The sequence below is a fragment of the Clupea harengus genome, chromosome 4, assembly GCF_900700415.2.
Source record: "Clupea harengus chromosome 4, Ch_v2.0.2, whole genome shotgun sequence".
Lineage (NCBI taxonomy): Eukaryota > Metazoa > Chordata > Actinopteri > Clupeiformes > Clupeidae > Clupea > Clupea harengus.
The window spans coordinates 19,342,401-19,362,256 of NC_045155.1; the positions used below are offsets into that span (position 1 = coordinate 19,342,401).

At 47.3% G+C, this 19,856-nt stretch overlaps 1 protein-coding gene across 8 annotated transcripts in view; it reads left to right on the forward strand.

Moving 5' to 3' along the window:
- Positions 1–19,856, forward strand: part of LOC105894207 (ankyrin repeat and SAM domain-containing protein 1A) — a 97,720-nt gene that overhangs the window by 53,867 nt on the left and 23,997 nt on the right. For 6 of the 8 annotated variants that reach the window (XR_004163577.2, XM_031566593.2, XM_031566594.1 and 3 more), the window contains 3 exons: positions 6,333–6,386; positions 8,458–8,527; positions 14,430–14,542. Coding sequence is in view for 7 of the 8 variants with exons in the window: in XM_031566593.2 (XP_031422453.1) it covers positions 6,333–6,386; positions 8,458–8,527; positions 14,430–14,542 (237 nt within the window). In the remaining variant the exon portion in view is untranslated. The remainder of the gene's footprint in view (positions 1–6,332; positions 6,387–8,457; positions 8,528–14,429; positions 14,543–19,856) is intronic. The other 2 variants (XM_031566592.2, XM_031566596.2) reach the window with 2 other exon arrangements.

Sequence of the window (19,856 nt, forward strand, 5' to 3'; positions counted from 1 at the left end):
GACAATAGAGGGTGTGGAGCAGGAGTTTCAGGGGGAATATAAATCCCATCTGGCACATTCTCAATGTTAAATGGTGTCCTCCCTTCTTTGTTTCCCATTTCCTTGAATATCCTGTGAAGTGGGGTAGTATTTGAAGCGTGGCCGACTCCTCTCCTGTTTTTTTATTTTTCTTTCTTCTCCTTTTCTCACTCGTTCCTTGGTGCCATGGTGGTTCTTTTGCTTTGCCGGGCGGCCATCTTGGTTGGTCACGGATGACTGCTCCGGGACACACTGCTGGACTGTGTGACAGCGAGTGGGCGAGCGGGGGAGTGGGGGGTCCCGGGACACCCAGAGATGGAGCTTTGTATGTCTGGGTCGGCTGCCTCCTCTTCCTTTTCTCAAATCTGCAGTCACACTTATACACACACACATACACACACACACACACACACCCGCACACAATCAGCCAACTTCTACTTTTGAGACAAGTAAGGATTTGACTTGCATGAGGACCTGGTCCCTGTGTTGAGAGAGTGTGTGTGTGTGTGTGTGTGTGTGACTGTGCATGTGCATGTGCAAGAGAAAAAAAAGTATGTGAGTGTGTGTGTGTGTGTCTCTGTGTGTGCAGATAGAGACAAAGCCAGCTCATGCTAATGCAAGCCTGTCTCAGTCTTGGGATTAGACTAAACGTGACAATCTAGGGGCCTCTTTGTATGGGCCAGCAAATTGAACCACGGCAAGGGGAGGAGTGAGGAGGCGAGAGAGAGAGAGAGAAAGAGACATACAGAGTCAAAAAAAAAAGTATAGACGGCGTGAGAGATAAAGGATAGAGGCAGTCATCTGGGAGCTCCTCACTGGCTCCTGTTCCTCATCCTCCATCATCTTCATCCTTTACCCCCGCACCAAATCCTCATGGCCAGCACCAGACCAGCTTTTGTGAGTATCCCCTCTACTTCCAGCTAGTTGATTCAGAAGAAAAAAATGGAACTAAATGCACAATTTTCTTCTCCACTATATTGTGTCAGATCTATTGAAGAGAATGAGCAGACGGATGTGATTTGTTGTTGTTGGTTTACTGTAGTTTCAGAACGTGCTTGTTTTGAAGTTGATCTTATCAGTCATCTGCTTTCGTGTCATTTTTCTGGGTCAGCTGCGACAAGTTTAAAGCTCCAATTAAAAGCACAACAGCTGAAGACGATCAAGAAGCCAGGCGATAAATACCCCCTTGGATAGTTTCTCACCCAGACTGAGCTGGTCTCATTGGACCCCTGAAGTGTCATTGATCAAGAAGGCCAGTGGGGGCTCGGTAAAACACTTTCATGCCAAACAGAAGAATGAATGGATGGACCTCCTCTTGACTCCGCTCAGCGAGTGGTGGCCCGTCCCCTCGTCCATCTTGTTCAGCCTAAAGCAGGCTCATCTGCGTGGAGTGGTTGAGCCTCTTGAGCGACACCTCTTCCACTTTGAGCCCACTTTGTCTCTCCTTTTAAGACTCCAGATGAATTTACAGGGATAGCATTTCTACCTGCAGTTACTATGTTCGTTGTGTCTGAAGTTAGGCAAAAAGCAGGCTTAACAATTATCTCTGTTGTATGCGCCCACATTGTTTTTGGTTTATGCTAATGAGTTCTGTGTGTGTGTGTGTGTGTGTGTGTGTGTGTGTGTGTGTGTGTGTGTGTGTGTGTAAGGATTGGGTTTCCTGGTGTGCCTTTCTGTGGCCTTAGCATCTCATGGCACCATCCTAGCATGGGTTTGTCTCTGTGTAGGCCGTTTTTATTGGCCAGCCCGCCCAGCCAGATCTTGTTGATGTCAGCCCACCTCTGTGGGGCAGACATCTTGGCACCCTCGCTTTCAGCGCAGGCCCCTTTTGTCCGTCGCACAATGCCAGTGCCAGCTGTCAGTGGCCGTGGCTGCCCACTGGGGTGACGGGACAGCAGTCAGTTAGTGTGCCACACTGCAACTAACCTACACACACACACACACACACCCACACCAGGCTCCTCTGCACGTCAGCTGCTGACCTTTGCTCTCATGTCACCTTTGACCTCAGCAGCTATTGTCTGTGGTTGATGGGTAGAGCAGCCACTCAGAGGGTTTTCACAATCAAGGCGTCGCCTGGTCTATTTATAGGTGAGAATCCCTGAAGCTGTGCAAAGCAATCTTAATCTCTCTTTCCCTTTCAATCTTTCCCTTTCCGTCTTGCTCTGTCAGACCTTCTCTGTTACTATGCATCCTTTTACTTTTTCTCATTTTGCTTCTTATATCCCTCTCTCTCTCTCTCTTTGCATGGTGTCCTTGAAATTTCCTCTGGTGTGTTGTGGAGTTAGTTTCAGAACCTTTATTTATTTATTTATTTATTTATTTATTTATTTGTGTACTACTCCCGCAGGAAGCTCAAGGCCATTCAGATAAGGATTTACTAAGTGCATTCCCTTTGTAACAGGGCCCAACATTAAGCAAGCAGAAGCCTTTTCAACAGATGGGATTTCCTTTTTTACTCAATATTACCCACCTAACTGGATGTGAGCAGCCTGCACCTCAAGGTTGACACCTCCGCACTAAGAGCAAAGCCCACTTTTGAAATCAGTATTTATGCGAGCGCAAGCCGCTAGCGGCATCTCTGTCTGCGACTGCAAGTGGCGTCATCAATAATGCATTTTGTGTAACCCCTTAAGGCTCGTGCCTACTAGAAGAGATGGATTATGGGTAATTCTCGGGTTGTTCTTTCCCCCGGGGGGGCATCCCTCTGTACCCATATAGAACTAGAAGACAGACCGGAACGTTTCTGTCTCGTTCTGGACCCAGGGTTGTTGCACAGCCGTCTTCCCGGCTCTGCCTGTGGGAGTTCTGAGGGTGTATCTGATTAACAAAGAGCGTGGCCACGTAGCGGGAGACCCAGAAGTGCCATATTGCACACGGGTGCTCATTAGGCAGAATTTATGGCACCTGGCAGTTTTCATGGCAGTAAAAGGGGATGGGGTGAAGGAGAACCCTGTGATGTTGGGACTGTTTTTATTGCAGGCGGATCAACCCACTAACCACCAGTCAGTTTCTCTCTTTTGGCCTTTACCAAGGGATGGATGGCGAGCATCCATAGTGCTCTATCTTTGGAACTGATTCACTTTAGGAGAATAGGAGAATATTAAAAAAAAGAGCCTTTTTATTTGTTCACGAATTTCTAAAGTTATTTTCAGAAGTTATGGGGACAAAAGACCAAAAGGGAATTGGGAATATTAATTCAAGCATGACAAATTGAAACAAGGTACCAAGATACCAGTATCTGTCTCTTGTTCCTGAAGCTAGAATTGCATTTTGACAGTGATTGATGAAACCTAGCGGTCGCTTGAAGTGAACATTTGCACAAATGTTTTATTTATTTCCCCCTCAGTTACTCAGTCAGACACGGTGAAGAGTTGATGAAAACTCTTGTCTCATGTAGGACAGTGGTGGAAACCCACTTGGGTTCATAAAACGGAATAACACTCATTTAAATGATCTTGTATCTTGCATATTTGAGACGCTCAGTTTGTCATAGCTTTCCGTTTCCTCTTGAAGATTCCACCTCTGCCCAGGCTGTTCTGTGTCGGCATCTTGTCTGTTGTTGTTGTTGTTGTTGTTTGTGGCTGCAGTGCAGGGAAATTAAATGTCATGAATTGGTGTCTGGTTTGTGACACTTTGACTCAGGGGTTTTCAGCTGTAGTCTGAACTGGCATCTTGCTAAAAATGTTTTGGTTCTGAAAGCTGAACTTGAATATGTCTTTTAGCCGTAGTGTTCCCTTAAAGCAGATAGTGACCTAGCTGTCTTAAGTCAGCTATGTTTTTTTTCTTTTTTTCCCCCTTTTTTTTTTTTTTTTAATTTACTCAGGATATGAGGTGGGGTTTTGGTATTTGTATTTCCTCACCTCCCAAATGCGTTATCAGGGTAAATGAGTCTCCCCAGGCGCCCCCCCACCCCCACCCTGTTCCCGCTTCAGAGGAGCCGGCTGCGGTGCCGTGCTAAAGACTCTCTATCTGAGATCACTGGCCCTCAAGTATGACGGAATACAGCTCCGTCTCAAAGAGCCATGGAGCCTTCTGCTGGTAATGTTTAGTAATGAACCCGGCTCCCACATAAAGACATTAGCAGTGATGCTGGGCAAATCCACCCAGTGCCACACTTAATGTGTGCATCTCAAAGGTATCTCTTCATGATTCCCCAGAATGACAGTGGTATGTCATCAAATGAGAGTGCCTTAAATGGTTTAAAGGTGCCAACCTCGATCCGGGCGAAAGGTTAATGATATTAGAGCTCAACAGCCAATCAAATACACCCCTCCCTTCTGTACTACTGAAGCAACATTGTGTAATGACTAGAATGGTGTAAGGCTCGGCACTTTGTCTGTTTCCCATTTACAGAGCCAGGAGTGCAGGAACACAGTAGGGTTTTGAGCATGCGCTCACTGGACAGACAGCAAGAGGAACTTGAGGAGAATTTCACTGAATTCGATAAGAAGTGTAATGGATTATAATCAAGGACTACACCTTTAGGTAGCCTATGCCACTAGTTTGTTACGAATGAAATGGTCCAAGAAGCAGACATGGGGGACTCTGTTCGAGGCATTGTTTTGAGCTATGCTATCCAGAGGCTATGTTGATGTAGGGCCATTGTCAACATGCAGGTTGGAGAGAGATGAAATGCTACAGCATGTCAGTCTCCAGAGCCGTGTTTTGTTGATTCAGCTCGCACGTTCACCATCATACTGCTGGGGGGGGGGTGCTCTGGTCAAGCCCCAAAAATAAAAGTGTTAAAGCCCTTTTTTTTTTTAGCCCAGCCACTACTAATGAGGAATCAGGGGAACCTATACACCTGCGTCTTACTGTCCAGGAGCAGGCTGGATATCTTGTCCCTTTGTTCAAGGCCAGACACCTGCATGGGTCTATTAGTAAGGGGGGATTTTCCCTTGTTCTGCCTTGTTAACGGGATGTTATTGGAGATAAATAATTGTGCTTTAAAAGACGGTGTACTGTTTTCATATTTCAGTGGCGACAACAACAGAATGGTAATAGGCCTCTAAGGGAATGCCGCTGAATTCCAGGAAACTGAGAACTGAATGCTCCAATTCAAAAGACTTTTTAAAGTGGATTTAAAAGTAGAATATGTAAGAAGTGCTAATCAAGCTAGCATTAGCCAGAAGTCTGAATACATACCTCTCTGCTCTTCCGTTACCCCCTCTCCCTGTTCCACGGAAGCCTACATTGTCATGTTTGAAGGCCCAATCCCTAACATATATGATTTTATATCCTCTGGATAATTAGCAGCCAAGACTTGCTGAGAAACTTCACAATGGAATATCTTCTGGACAGATAATGCTGCCCAGGCTTCTTAATGAGCCTGGTTAACCGTAGCCTTTTAAGGAATCACGTCTGGCCTGCTAACATGTACTTTTGGAGCACATTTCAAAATATAAAAACCTTACATACCAAAGCTTAAAGGGAAGATTTCCAACTGCGGCCATTATGTTAGAGGCTCAAGCAGCTTTTAGCTGAGCGCCGAAGCTATGCAGCTCTTTAGGTGATAATTGCAGGGTTGGGTCTCTCTGATGGAGGCGTCGTCCGGGGAGTCTTAAGAAGAAAAAAAGAAAACCGATGAGTCATTGCTCCTCCTGATTCATCTCCAGTGAAGTCGCTCCGAAGCCCACGTGGCGCTAAGCACCAGGGGGCCATGCTAGAGAGAGAGGGGGTAAAAACAGGATGATGAATTGGAGAGGATCAAAGCCCCCACCCCCCGTCCCAGTACTACCTCATTCATCCACTGATTTGTGGTATCATACCAGGAAGTAATCAGGATTAGCTCCAGGAGCTCAATGGTGAACAAAGGTGCCTCTTCAAAGATGTTACACAGTGCGGTCCTAGCGAATGAGTGTACTGTATGCTGGAGGATGTGTGTAATGCAGTTCCTGTGAAACTCTTTATGCTTCTTATGTAAAATGCTCATGCAGAACCCTGTTCTCTTTCAGGGCATGTTCATTTCAGAACCCTGTTCTCTTTCAGGGCATGTTCATTTCAGAACCCTGTTCTCTGTCAGGGCATGTTCATTTCAGAACCCTGTTCTCTTTCAGGGCATGTTCATTTCAGAACCCTGTTCTCTGTCAGGGCATGTTCATTTCAGAACCCTGTTCTCTTTCAGGGCATGTTCATTTCCAACTTACCTATCTATCCTTGTTTTATACAGCAAGTCGCAGAAATCAGAGTTTACACCCACTTTTAAAAATTTGTTTCAGTGAGTGTGTGTGTCTGTGTGTGTGTCTGTGTGTGTTAAGAACAGGAAGATGCAGCAGCAGCAGCCACAATGTTAAATTACTTTTTCTCCTCAGCAGACTCCGATGTCTTCCAGCGCAAATCCCAGGAGACCTCAGTCCTGTCACAGCGTAAGCGCTCCTCCCTCAAACACCACCTCCTCCTCCTCCTCCTCCTCCTCCTCTTCCTCCTGTTCCCTTCTCCTGCTCTAGGCTAACGCAGTGCATACTGCATACTACATACTCTGGGGTCATGTAGAGTTAGTGTCCGAGAGGGATGGAGGGATGGATGTGGTATACAGTATCTATGCTACAGGCTTGCGTGATGAAGGGTCTTAGTCAGTAGTGCCGTCTGGTTCTCGTTTAGCTGCTGATGAGCCTTCAGTGGGCTACCCTGGGAGGACTCTCTGGGACGGCTCGCCCGCTCGCTCGCTTCCTCACTCTGGAAGTCTCTCTACTGCGTCCCGCTAAGCTTTCTCACCACAAGCTTGTGCTCTCTAATCTCCACGTCTAGCAGGACGTGACTCGCCCACCTCCTGTTAGGCCCTTCTCTTTTTCATCTGTACTCTTTTATTCATGATTGCCACTCTTTTATTCCGTGGCGAACTTATCAGATCTTGAGACGTATCAGAAGTTGAAAGTGTTGTCTCTTGCATGGATCTGATTTTCCAGATTGTAAAAATAAATTTTTGATGTAGACCTTTTTTTTGTCAGGGCTTGTGTTGACCTTTGGGCAAATAGTTACACTCTCACAATTTCTACCAGAGTGTTTCAGAAACCTAGAAATAGAGTACATTATCTGCCGCATATTAGTTTGTCCTTGGTCAAGTATTATAAAGAAACAGTGTCCTTTTTTTTATCAAGCAGCATTATACCTTTGGTTTGTGTATATTCCATATTACCTGGTTACTACGTAACATAACATCAGAGATTATGTCACGTTTCTCTATAAACACAAACACAAAGTATTTTATTCTCAACGTCATGGATGGGCCTGGATTACGCTCCCAGGCCCATTCGTACATCACATTCTAACACACTTTGAAAATCCCTTCGAACTGGGGAGTCTATTTAAAACTCCAGTCAGTAATGTGTGTGTGGTGAGCATATAGTGGGATGTAGGGAGCCCGAAGAGGCATACTGTATCAGCAGTAGCTCTGCAGCCTGTGGCCTCATTATCATCATGGCACAGATGATTTCTTTGGGGCAGTGAAATATTGAAATGTCAGTCATGCTGTGTATGCTGTGTCTGATGTTGTGAAAGGATGTTTCTTAAAAAGGAAAGTGTCGAATGACAGAGGGCATTTCCATCATTTCAGTGTACTGTGACAAACTTCACAGCGGTGTTCACAAGCGAACCCCCTCCCCTCTGGTCCACATGGAAGCCCCTCTACATTAATCCAGTTATTCGAGCCCCCTATGATGGGCCATGGCTCCTTCATATAGTGTGTATGTATAGGCAAAAGTGTACAGTTAGGGCTGGAGACTATATCTTATTAGATTCATTTCCCCCACCCTCCTCTGTGTGTGGCTGTGTCAGTGGGTGTTTGTGCATACACGCATGGGAATGAATGTGAGATTTATCATCATATGGTGTAATATGACTTCCTCTGACGGGCTTGTTCTGAGGGGGCCGTTGGGTGTCAGTGATGATCTTCTGTTTGCCTTGCGGGGGTGTGCATGGGTGTTACCTCTCCATCTTGATGACAGGGTAGGCTAGAATTAGAATTGTACTCCAGGAAACCCATGGTCCACAAATCCAATTATGTGTTTATTGCACCCTGTGTTTTTTATTGTCATGGCTTCAATAATGAATGGGCCTCCTGTTGAAATATTTAGCATTCGATCAATCCAAATAATCGATGCGACAACAACCATGTTTCTTTGCCTAAAAGGTACCATTAATTTACACTGCCACCCATATGGTGATGGCATTCATGTCTATGGAACTGAAATCCACTTAAATATGAGATGACAGTCAGATTTCCATAGTGCTGACACCTCATAAGCATTGTAGTCTATATCTTTTAATACAAAATGAGGAGTCCATTTTTATTGTATTTGACGTCTTTTATATGTGGTTTTGAGAGTTGTGATACGCTACGTTACCTAACCTGCCACTCTTGTTTCTCTCTACCTCCTCCTCTTCCTCCCCTCTTTCCTTCTCTACTCTCTTCTCCTCTCCTCTCTTCTGCTTCTTCAGATCGAGAAGATCATGACGCTGATCGGCGCTGGCATCGACTTCTCCCGAGACCAGCAGTACACCGCCTCAGGTACGGCTCCTCTCACGCTCAGCCTAACACCCTGCACCGCTTTCCACATCAACACAGCGGGTCGAAGGCTGCTCTTGGTCACCCAGTGCTTAACACGTAAGGCCTCACGTGAGGGACCTTAACGTCTGAGGCTCCTTTAGCTGTTTATTCTCACTGACACCCCCCCCAGTGCCAAAGACATCATCCTGTCTAAGCACCATCACGCCATTTGCTACGTATATAGCTGTATCATGTGCGCATGGGTTATTATCTGTGTTTGTGTTGCAAATTCATTCAGGTGCACTGCTATCAAAGACATCCTAAGTTCCGCTTCAAACCCAAGTGTTTTCTAAACTCGGATGAATCGGTCTTGGACGCACTTAAATGTCTGTCGTCACAGACAGAGCGCTAAAAATTCACGCAGCACTAAAGAGACCTATTTAAAATGCACCCGCCGTGCAACTCTGTGTCTATGACTGCTGCTGTGGTAAACAGCCAAGGCTATGCCATCCCCAGTCCCTTCAGACGCCAGGTCTTGAGCAGAGCTCCTCCAGTCATTTAATCTTAGTTGTGGACCAGAAACAGAATACCCTCCTGATGGGACACTACAGGCTGGGGTGTGGAGCGATACGCCGGGAGGGATAGTGGAAGCACTCGAGCACATCTGGAGCAGAGGTTGTTTCAGGTTGGGTCGTTTTAATAGGATACCAAAGCGGGGGGCGCAGGGGCAAATGCAGTAGCTTTGTTCAAGGACAAAGAGGTTAAAATCAATGGATGTGTCGAGCGAGCTTTTACAATTTAGTCGTGGTAGCAATCAATCTCTATGAGGTTAGGCAAACCCTATTTTCAGAGAAGGACCATTCTGAATACGGGGACTGTCATCGTCTGACTAGGCGGACCACATGAGACATAACTGTAGCTGTCAGTTGCCACGTCCTTTCTTCACTTCTAAGCTGATGTACGCTGCCACTTCAGATGCCTTTGCTTAAAACAAGTGAGGCTCCTGTAGTATGATGTTGCTGTCAACATGAAGATCATTGGTTGGATGTCTATGCCCATCTGCAGGAGCCCTCTGCCCTGAAAGTCACTTCACATGCGGATGACTGCCAAATGGGACTCTGCACCGTTTCCCATTAAAATCCTCTACCTGTGTGTTACCTCTGAATATGATGACATCCCAGCAGTCATATCATTATGGTATATGATATGCACTATAATGCACACAGGCATGGAGATGGTATAACTTAACCACTTGTGCATTTCCATCAAATATCCCGGCATGGTTCACTTTGCTCATTTTGAGCCGTGAAATTAGGAGCCGTGCGCTCCGTGTCGAGCCGTCCTCTCCATGTGGAGCCGTCACCCTGTGCATGCATAGCTGGAGGTTCTGTTCCACATTCATTTCCATAGAGAGATTGAGTTCAGGACTCATTGCCCAAGAGGCTGTGCGTGTGTGTGTGTGGGTGGGGCACATGGGGGTATATGGTGGCATGTCAGCGAGGCGTTTGGGATCTGTCCTGCCTGCTCTTCTCTCTCTCTCTGATCTGGGTAATCAGCTTACCCTGGGCAGAACAGCAGAAAATTAATTTTTTGGACGATCTATCTGCTCAATTTCAACAGCAGGTTTTTTTTTCCTGACTTATTTTAATTGTTCTGTATATACATTGGCAAGTCTATTTTAATAGCACTAGATTAGATTTGGCAGGTTTTTTTTCCCCCCTCTTTTAAGCTTGGAAGTTGGCTGATTTTGCAAGTTGTACCTGTTCCCCAGTGCCTTCCAGACTTGTTTTACCCCAGTGATATGACACCCTTTTCCAACAGCCTGTTTGGCCTATATACAGTAGGTATGTTTGACCCACATACAGAGAGACCCATCTCCTTGTGGACGGACCAGACTACAGAGGTGTGTCGGTGTGGCATCTTTTTGGCCTCGTTTCCGACCTGGTCGTGGCCGTCCCAGTTTGACAAACATCTCTGTTTACAAAGCTGCATCAGCACCTCCCTCCTACCCCGCCCCCCTGCTGACTGTCTCTCTCACTGCTTGTTTACTATCCCAGACCAATCTATTTGGACATCTTTTTAAAAACAGAATGATTGCTTGAAAAGACACGTTACATTAAATAACAACAAAATCTATCTTCATTTCCCCCTAATCATTCCCCCCCCTGATACATTCTCTCACTGGTTGTTGTCCATTATAGTTGTCCATCTGTCTCATGTCTTAGCTGAGAGGAGTGAGCAGGTACTGTGGACATCAGAGTGATATCCCCCCCCCCCCCCCCCCCCTGTGAAAACATGTCCCATCAGTCCCAATTACTTTGATCCCTATGAAATTCCCCCTCCTTCTCCCCCAGCTATTCTCAGCGCTGGTCGGCAGTGGCGCTCCTGCTTTCCCGAGCAGAGTCATTTCCATGCCTGTCTGGCGGTTGACAGCCCGACTACAGTAATGCGCAACATTCCTTCAGCAAATAAGCTTGATTCTCAAAGCAGCCTTAAAAGCCCACAGAAGAACCGAGTTAGAGGCCGACCAAGAGAGGACAAATCACTCGAGCCAGTGAGTCATGGCGCTGCTAATGCTGGGAAGCTAATGTGTGGAAAAACCTCCTCTGTGCACTCCACACCTCGGAATTACCTGAACAAATGCTGTGTCACGTTAGCCCCTTCTCTCAGATACTTCCATTTATTTATTTATTTATTTTGTCACACTGTCTGTGTTTTGTCCAGACAGTGAATGGTTGTTGATTTCTAAGGGAGCTCCTGGTGTGCAGCGTTAGGAGAGTTTCAGTGGCCCTTATTTCAGCCCCCTCTGTTGCGTCATAGACCAGGGGAAGAGGATCATAGACCATAGCAGAGGAAGATGCGTGAGGATTTATTTCTTTGAATCTATTAAAGAGCATCTTCCACTTTTACCACCGAGTCGGCAGTAAACTAATGATTCCATACTTCTATTTGGGTTGCAACATGTGAGACGAATAACTTGGAAAATTCCTTTCCTGCTGTGAAACCAGCTTACTCCGTTTAATCTTGAACTCTCCCAGTACTCTATTTGTTTAATGACCTTAGCTGATTTAAAATATCATAAAAAAGAATGTGTTGTGGTTAACGCTCCGTGTTGTGGTTGCTCTTCATTGCTTCATGATCGTGGACATCTTGCCCTAAAACAAGACACTGTTTGATACAGGTCCATCCAGCGCTCTGTATGCGTGCGACAGGATGTTTAAATATTAACACGCCCGTATGTCAGGGCAAGAACTCGTTTCTTTAGTTTTTTTTGTTTAAAGCTTGGAAAGCTGAGAAAGGCGAGTCTACTGCAGTGAATCCGTGTGTTGCCCTGTTTGGCTGTTCTTAACCTAAGCGGCTGTTAAGCGGGCAGGCTATCGCGCTGTGCCCTGTGGGCTTAGTCAATGTCTGCGCGGTCTGGTCTCTCTGACTGCTGAGAATGTAGATGGCACGTGCTGAGCACTTGTGCATGTTAAAAGCTCTGGGTTGTGGGTATAGATTGATATTGCTGCTGATTGCTTTGGTCCGGGAAGTGAGAGTCAATAATAACTAGCGCTCTCCGCTCTCACTCGCTTCACTCGCTTCACTGGTTGGTCCCCTCAGTTCAGCCGTGTTGACATGCTGTTGAGTGGTTTTTGTTTTTTCTTTCTTAATGAGTTCCTAAGGAGGATGAGAGAGATCTGTTGGGGAAAAAAGAAGAGAGGCAGAGATAGAGAGGGAGGAGGGACGGAGGTCTAGTGTAGAATGACAGCTTGATTCTTCAAACAATGAGCAGCAGCCCTGCAGTTTCCGAGAGAGAGGGATAGAGAGAGATAGGAGAGGGATAGGACAGGGATAGAGAGAGAGAGAGGGGGAGAGAGAGAGAGGAGAGGGAGAGAGAGATAGGAGAGGGAGAGAGAGGAGAGGGATAGAGAGAGAGAGAGTGTGGGGGGGTGAATAAGAGGGAGGGAACAAGAGCGATGGAGGGCAGGGAGAGGAGGGAGTGGAGGGGGGGGCAGTAGAGGGAGAGGGAGTGAGACGGAGGAGGCTGATTGCAGGCAGGCAGAATCGCCCAGGACAGCAAAAGGACACCAGTGCTCCACACACCCGCAGGATTATGTGTGTGCTTCCTCCAGCGGCAACCTTGGTGTGCGGTGCTCATGAGCACACTCATCCTCAGGAGAGAGGGATGCAGGGGAGCAGCTGAGCCTCTCTGACTCACCTTGTGGAGCTGTAGGAGCCAGAGGAGCCTTTGGAGTGCTGGGATCAGAGCATCGCACTGGGATACCTAAGAAAGAGCCTGACTGCACTGGGGTACCTGAGACAGAGCCTGACTGCAAACAGCCTCCTGCCTCGTGAAGTGCAGATGGAAAAAGATGGATTTGATTGCCTCTATCTCTTGATGCAATGTTTGTCTATGGATATAGGTGTGGGGTAGGACTACGTAGGATTACAAATTAACAGGACGCAAAACCATTTGGATTGACATTTGGGAAGTTAATTAATCAAAGGCTGCTGGATGTTCTCCAGTTTGTGTGTCTTTTTTTTTAACTGTTAATGCTCCGTGTCTCAGAACAACTCAACTCTGTTAGACTAAAATATTTAATATGAGGCTAAATCAACAGTTCAAAGCTTTGAGACGAAAGACATTTATTATTTTCCTCTCTACTATTTGCTATCTCAATGCGGAGCTGCTTTGATCCCTGGTGATGATTAAATGAATCTATCAAAGGCATGTCTTGCGAGCCCAAGACTTTTGACAGACTGCCAAGATTAAACCAACTAATTTGTGATACATGCGCATACATTTGTGATAAAACTTTGTCAGACTCTTTCTGAGAGGGCTACAGTGAGATTGTAGATCCAACTTCGTTGCTCATTTCATCACAGATTCTTAACGAGAGATGGACTCGGATTCTCGTTGAATTACTGCTTAATTACCAGAGCCGAGTAGGGTTGGTAATTATCACTTTCGGGGACTCCTGTTTGGCACAACCATCAGGATTCCACGTGTCTCATCTCGACTTCTCTCCCCGCGTGTGGTCATGTGATCCTGGATGGATGATTGCTCTGACTGATGTCTTATGGGATGTTTTTCTGGCCGAGTTGGAAAGACCATGCAGGATTTGTAATCTTAATTATCTGGCTTCTTCTGCTCCCCCCTACGGGTTTCGATTGCCTCAGATCCACTCCCCAAGAGAGACCAGACAATCTCTTCCTCCCTCTCTCTCTCGCTCTCTTTCTCTCTCTCTCTCCCTATCCCTCTGTCTACGCTCCCTCTTTTCCCTCCTGCACTGTAGTGTTCTGCCTCATTAAAGACCAAAGCCATTGAGATGGAGCAAGCGCACGCGTTGCATATTGCAAGGGGAGCAACCGCACTCCACATTTAAAGCAGCTGCTAAACAAGCCTGCTCTTTAAGTCCTCTTGACTCTTCAGAAGTTCTTCTTTTCTTTATTTCTTGCCGAGGTTGTGGTGATCTCCTGAGCACTCGTGACCACAGATTGTCTTCAGAAATACACCATGTGCTCGCTATGTAGCCTTTTAAACTGTGCCAAGATTAAAACCCGCATACCCAAATTCTTATCTCTAACTGTGTGATCGACCGTGAACCCAGAACCCAGTCCTGCTTCCTTGCAGTCCAACCCTCCCTTCTCCCCTCTCCCACCAACATCCCTCCCCCTCCCCCCCACACTTCAGGCTTCAGGTGTAGCCTGAGTTAATTTCTCTGTTTACTCCACCGTGGTGGTCGAGCCTCCGCCTAGCCGCGCGGGCGCTGCCATCGCACCTGACTGGCCTGGACGCTGTCTCCCCTGCCCTCCTGGTGCTGGTGCTCGCGGCACTGCTGGCCGAGGATGATGTGGCAGTGCCACGTGTCGTCCTCGGAGTGCCGCTGCTACCGGCTCAATGGCTTCTCCCTGCTCAAGCGCTTCCCTCTGTCGGCAGGTGCCAGCGGCCGGCTGCTGGAGCAGCCCGTGGGAGACTGGCTGGAGCACGTGGGCCTGCCCCAGTATGAGAGCAAGATGCTGCTCAACGGATTCGATGACCTCCACTACATGGTGAGTTACTCATGTCTCTCTCTCTGTGTTGTGTGTGTGTTTGTTTGTGTATGTTTGTGTGTGTACATGTGGGTGGGTGGGAGAGAGGAAGGGTCAGTGTTGTGGTGAACGGATGATAAATGTATCTGCATTTGTCAGTGATGAGTTTTGAGTCTCCTGCCACACTAAAGAACTATGTTGACTCATTAGGAGGAAAGCAAACAGTGGACACACTGAGGAATGCTCCTGCACTGACTATTATGAAGTGGAGTCGAGCTCCATCAGTAGCTCCAGACTAGCTGAAGTTCCAGCTCTGCTAAAGCAACATTTCCAAACACGCCTTTTTTCTTCTGAGGTGACATGTTTGCCTGTTTGTATTTTGCCTGACAAATGGGCATCAGTAAGGGATGCACCTGCTTCCTGGCCATAGGAACTCCTCTCTGTGTCTCTTTGTCTTCAAATCTGTGTTCAACCACGTCTCTCTTCAGTTGTTTTCTTTCACTTTCTCCGTCACACACGGTCGTGCCCTGGGCCCTAATTTTATTGACCGGCAACTGGCAATGAGCAAAGCAATGAGCTCAAGTCCGCTGCGCTCGATACATTTAATAAAATAAAATGAATACCATGAGCAAGACCCTATGCGCAAACATGGGTGGGTCAGCGCAATACTTCCAGGTACCACACAATAGCTACCGGTACTGTATGTTCAATGCACGAGGACTTTGCTCGTTGCTTTGCTTGTTGCCCGTCAATTAAATGAGGGCCACCTATCTTCCCTCTCACACACGCACACAAACACTACTGCGCTCTGGCTGCCTACCCTTGCCATCTCTTTCCTTTTGTTGTGCTCCTTCCCAGCTTCAGCACTACTCCAACAAAGTCATGGCTAACTCGTTCAGTGATCACCTCATGATTTTAGCATTAAAGTGTCAGCTGTCAAGATTTAAGCAGATCCTATTAGTTTCATCTCGAGGGGGGAGCTCCAATTCATTTAAGATCCCCAAGATCCAGTTAAGTGTTCAGACTAATTCCAAGTCCTCTTTCCAAATCCCCATCCCTGCGCTGTGAAATTAGATTGCAAATGGTCGGCGCTCGTCAGCTGCATTAGACCCTCAAGGGGAGCCGCTGAACGGGCTGTGCCTCCGGATGAAAACGCCGCTATTTTAGGATGCTGCTTCAAATGTTCGCAAACCCAACGCTGGCCATGACTAATGGTTTAACCCTCAAATTCAACACGAGAGTTGCTACACAGAAAGGGAGGATTTGGTTGCAGCTCAGTACTAGATTGCAAATCGCGAAGGTTCACTCAACAAATGGGATTAGGCTATTCTGAATTTTAGCATTATTTTAGCTTTCATGCTCAGTAAAGTTGAAGAATGTAGAATCAAGAATGTAGAACAATTAAGGTTGAGATTTTGAGATGTATTGAACACCATTTGGAAATACTTGCTTTTCTGAAAACATGCATGAGAAATAACTGCCATAGCATGAGAGAGATTTTGTTGACATTTAACCTAAACTATAATGAGAAACAAATCACTGGATGTACACGTAACCAAGGAAGTCCGAGAGTGGCTCCCAGAATCTATAAAACAAGTCTACAAGAACCAAACCCCGCCGTACAAACACTCCTCCAGTAACTCATGTGCATTGTGTAGGATTTAGTGGCATCTAGCGGCGACGTTGCAGCCTGTGGATCCATCCCATAATGTTTATTTGAATTCATCTGTTGGTAAAGTTAAATGGAAAGCCGTCAGCATCTTCTCAAGGTCTCGCAAGATTAAAAGGCACTGCCTGTCCCTCGGCACCGAAATCTGCATACCCTCAAAAATACTATAATACACACATGGACACACACACACATACTGTCGCATTCACCCCCAAACTGTTTTAAGTAATACATCTTTGGATGTTGAAGCTAGCTGGATAGTTCTCACTAGACTAAATGTGTAGAGGAGAATAGGTTTGTCTGCAGAACTGCTTTGTGTGCTCCTCACACTGAACACAGGAGGTGTGCTCCTCACACTGAACACAGGAGGTGCTCTCTTCACAGTGAACACAGGAGGTGGTCTCCTCCACTGCTTTGTGTGCTCCTCACACTGAACACAGGAGGTGTGCTCCTCACAGTGAACGCAGGAGGTGGTCTCCTCCAGTGCTGAGTGTGCTCCTCATAGTGAACACAGGAGGTGGTCTCCTCCAGTGCTTTGTGTGCTCCTCACACTGAAGACAGGAGGTGTGCTCCTCACAGTGAACACATGAGGTGTGCTCCTCACAGTGAACACATGAGGTGTGCTCCTCACACTGAACACCGGAGGTGTGCTCCTCACACTGAACACAGGAGGTGCTCTCCTCCAGTGCTGAGTGTGCTCCTCATAGTGAACACAGGAGGTGGTCTCCTCCAGTGCTGAGTGTGGGGGGTTAGTAAGGATGCAGGGATGCTGCTGGAGCCCTGCCAAGAAAAAGCTCCACTGCCACAACAAAGCAGTAGGGAAACGGTGGAGGCCGAGAGCAGGTCAGGCAGCTTAAACAAAAGAGAGAAAGAGGGATGAAGAGAGGAGATGCAGAGAGGAGAGGAGAGAGGGAGAGAGCCAGAGAGAGAGAGAGATGACCTGGCATTTTTCTGTAGTACAGTGCCTACAACCCTTACTGCTCCATGGAGCAACCTTCAAACAAGATCAACACCATATACACACACACACACACACACGCACACGCACACGCACACGCACACGCACACGCACACGCACACGCACACGCACACGCACACGCACACGCACACGCACACGCACACACACACACGCACACACACACACACCAGAGCTCCAAGGGAACCGTAGTTTGTGTACGGGTTTGTTTATTTGTTTGTTTGTTTGCTTTTGTTGTTTTTGTTTACTCAGTGGGCAATCTTATCTTGCATTAAGGACCAGGCAGTCCTGGCAGCCCTCCCAAACACCAATCGATTCTTTTAATCAGTCGATTTAGGACAGAGTTGCTAACAGAATGCTGTGTGCCACTGCACTTTTTCTGCCCCGCCCACCCCAGTCTAAACATGCAGCCACCTGTCCAATGTCCTGAGCACAGTGTAGTAGCACGCTACAGCGCAGCACTGTGTTCTGTGTTCTGGCTTTAATACTGCAAATGTCCCTGCGGCTCCCCGCCGGTGGTGGTGGTGCTGTTCTGAAGCTCCCTGCCGAAGCGCCCTGATTGCGGGGACCTTGTTCTGTAGTTCCCTCCAGCGTATGATTGTGGGGCCGACGCTCCAGCTGCTCAGGCGGTAATCACGGTATTGTGTTTGGCAGGCTGGAACTGGTGTGTGTTGATTATGGTTGCCAAGGCAACGAGGTAAGTGACCCACCCCACACCCCCAGCGTGTTTGGCTGTTTTTTCTCCTTTCTTTTTTCTTCCTTTGGTTTTGCGGCGGTGTTGTTTTTATGCCGTGGCGTAATGAGAATGGATGATGGCCGTGCCTCGGGCCCCAGCTGGTCAGGCCTGGAGGAGAACGCCATAAATCAGAGAGGGGACCGTGTGCCTGGACGAGGACCAATCCCTTTAGCCACTCTCTCACGCACACACACACAAACACACACACACTAATATATACACACACACACACACACACACACACGCACACATTTGCCTAGGTCAGGGCAATTAAGAGAAAATGAGTTTATGCCTTTTTCTCTTGCCTGTATATTTGTGAGCACACACTCACAATTAGAGCTCGTGCCAAGGCAGCTCTGTTCTATCTGCCTGCCTGGTTTTCTCTCTTAGTCACTGGGTTCTAATTTGAGAACAGCGGTGCAACCAAGACCGTGGCAGTTAGAACATTCATTCCGATTGCGCCTGGGCTTATTGATCGCATTTACCGGCCCTCTCCGAGTGGAAGCTCAAGGCTGAAGCTGCGCGCGGCGCTAACTGTGCGTCTACTTTGGCTGGAGATGTAGGGTTTAAATAATAGACGTTAGCATCCTGAGGACAGGCGAGGCCCCGCGTCTCGCCTGCTTGGGCTCTGTGTTTGATCACTCCAGTCACAGCTCAGTTTGTTGTCTGTCTGTCTCTTCTTCCTCACTGACACGTGAAGGTCGCCGCAGAGTTGAGCTGCCTGGCTCGGTGCCTTTCTGGGCTTTTCATGACTCGCTTAGTTAGGAGTCGTAAATCTTCACCGTCAGTCAGAGGAGCAACAGACTCTTGGCACGCGCACACACACAACACACAACACAGCATCTGTTGAGGTCAGTCATTTACATTAGCATTTTATTTACATTTATGTTTCTAGCTGTCCCTTGTATCCAGATATTTACAGCCCAGGAGAGATGTATGGCCTTGACAGTAGCACAGTGCTGAGGTCCACATCAAACAGCACTGCCTCTTTTGGGAGATTTCTTAAATATTACATTGGACGGAAGAATAGTTTTGGGCTTTTAGGATTTTGCTCCTCATTATGCTGTTACACTCTCAACATCTTTCACCCCTCTTCACAACCTCAGTTTCAGTACGTCCCGCAGTAGCTCTAGGATGAAAGCACTCCCACACACACACACACACACACACACACACACACACACACACACACACACACACACACGCTCACACGCGCTCTTACCAGGCTGAAACCCAACCCATGAATGTATGGATGCATGAATGTCAAAGCCACAGAAGTAGTTCATTATTAATACAGGCTCCCCAGCTGACTCCCACAGACGCTCTGCCAGTCCTGGCAGCCTTGTGGGCTTACTAAAGATAGTTGGAGCTTCTCAATGGAAGGATGTCAAATGGGGGGGGGGGGGGGGATGATTAGTATGGCACAATACACTTTAATGTGATGCTGTGTTCCGAGATCAGAGGCAAGTGTGTCAGAACCGTGCTTCATGCGTTAACACACACACACACACAGACACCTTGTGATGAGGTGAATTCTCCAGGTTCCTGCTCAGCCCTGTCTGTTGGCATGACGACTATGGAAATGACGGTAGCCTGGACCCGCAGATAATCCTGCCCGCCAGGGGGGTCTCCAGGAGAGTTCAGGATGGATGCTTCAGTTCTCCTTCTCTTTCTCCCAATCACTTTCTTTCTGGCACAGACACACAATCACACAAATGCAGATACACACACACACATTCACACACACATGCACTCACACACACCTGCCCTATTCATTTACCTGCTACGCCTTCTTCAATGAGGTTTGTTCTCCACCTCCCTCTCTCCCCCTCCCTCCCTTCCTCCCTCCCTCTCTCTCTCTCTCTCTCTCTCTCTCTTTCTCTCTCTCTCTTTCTGTCCCTCTATCCAGAGCCTCTGGGTTTAGTGCCTAACATCAGTGAACCAATCAGCGGCG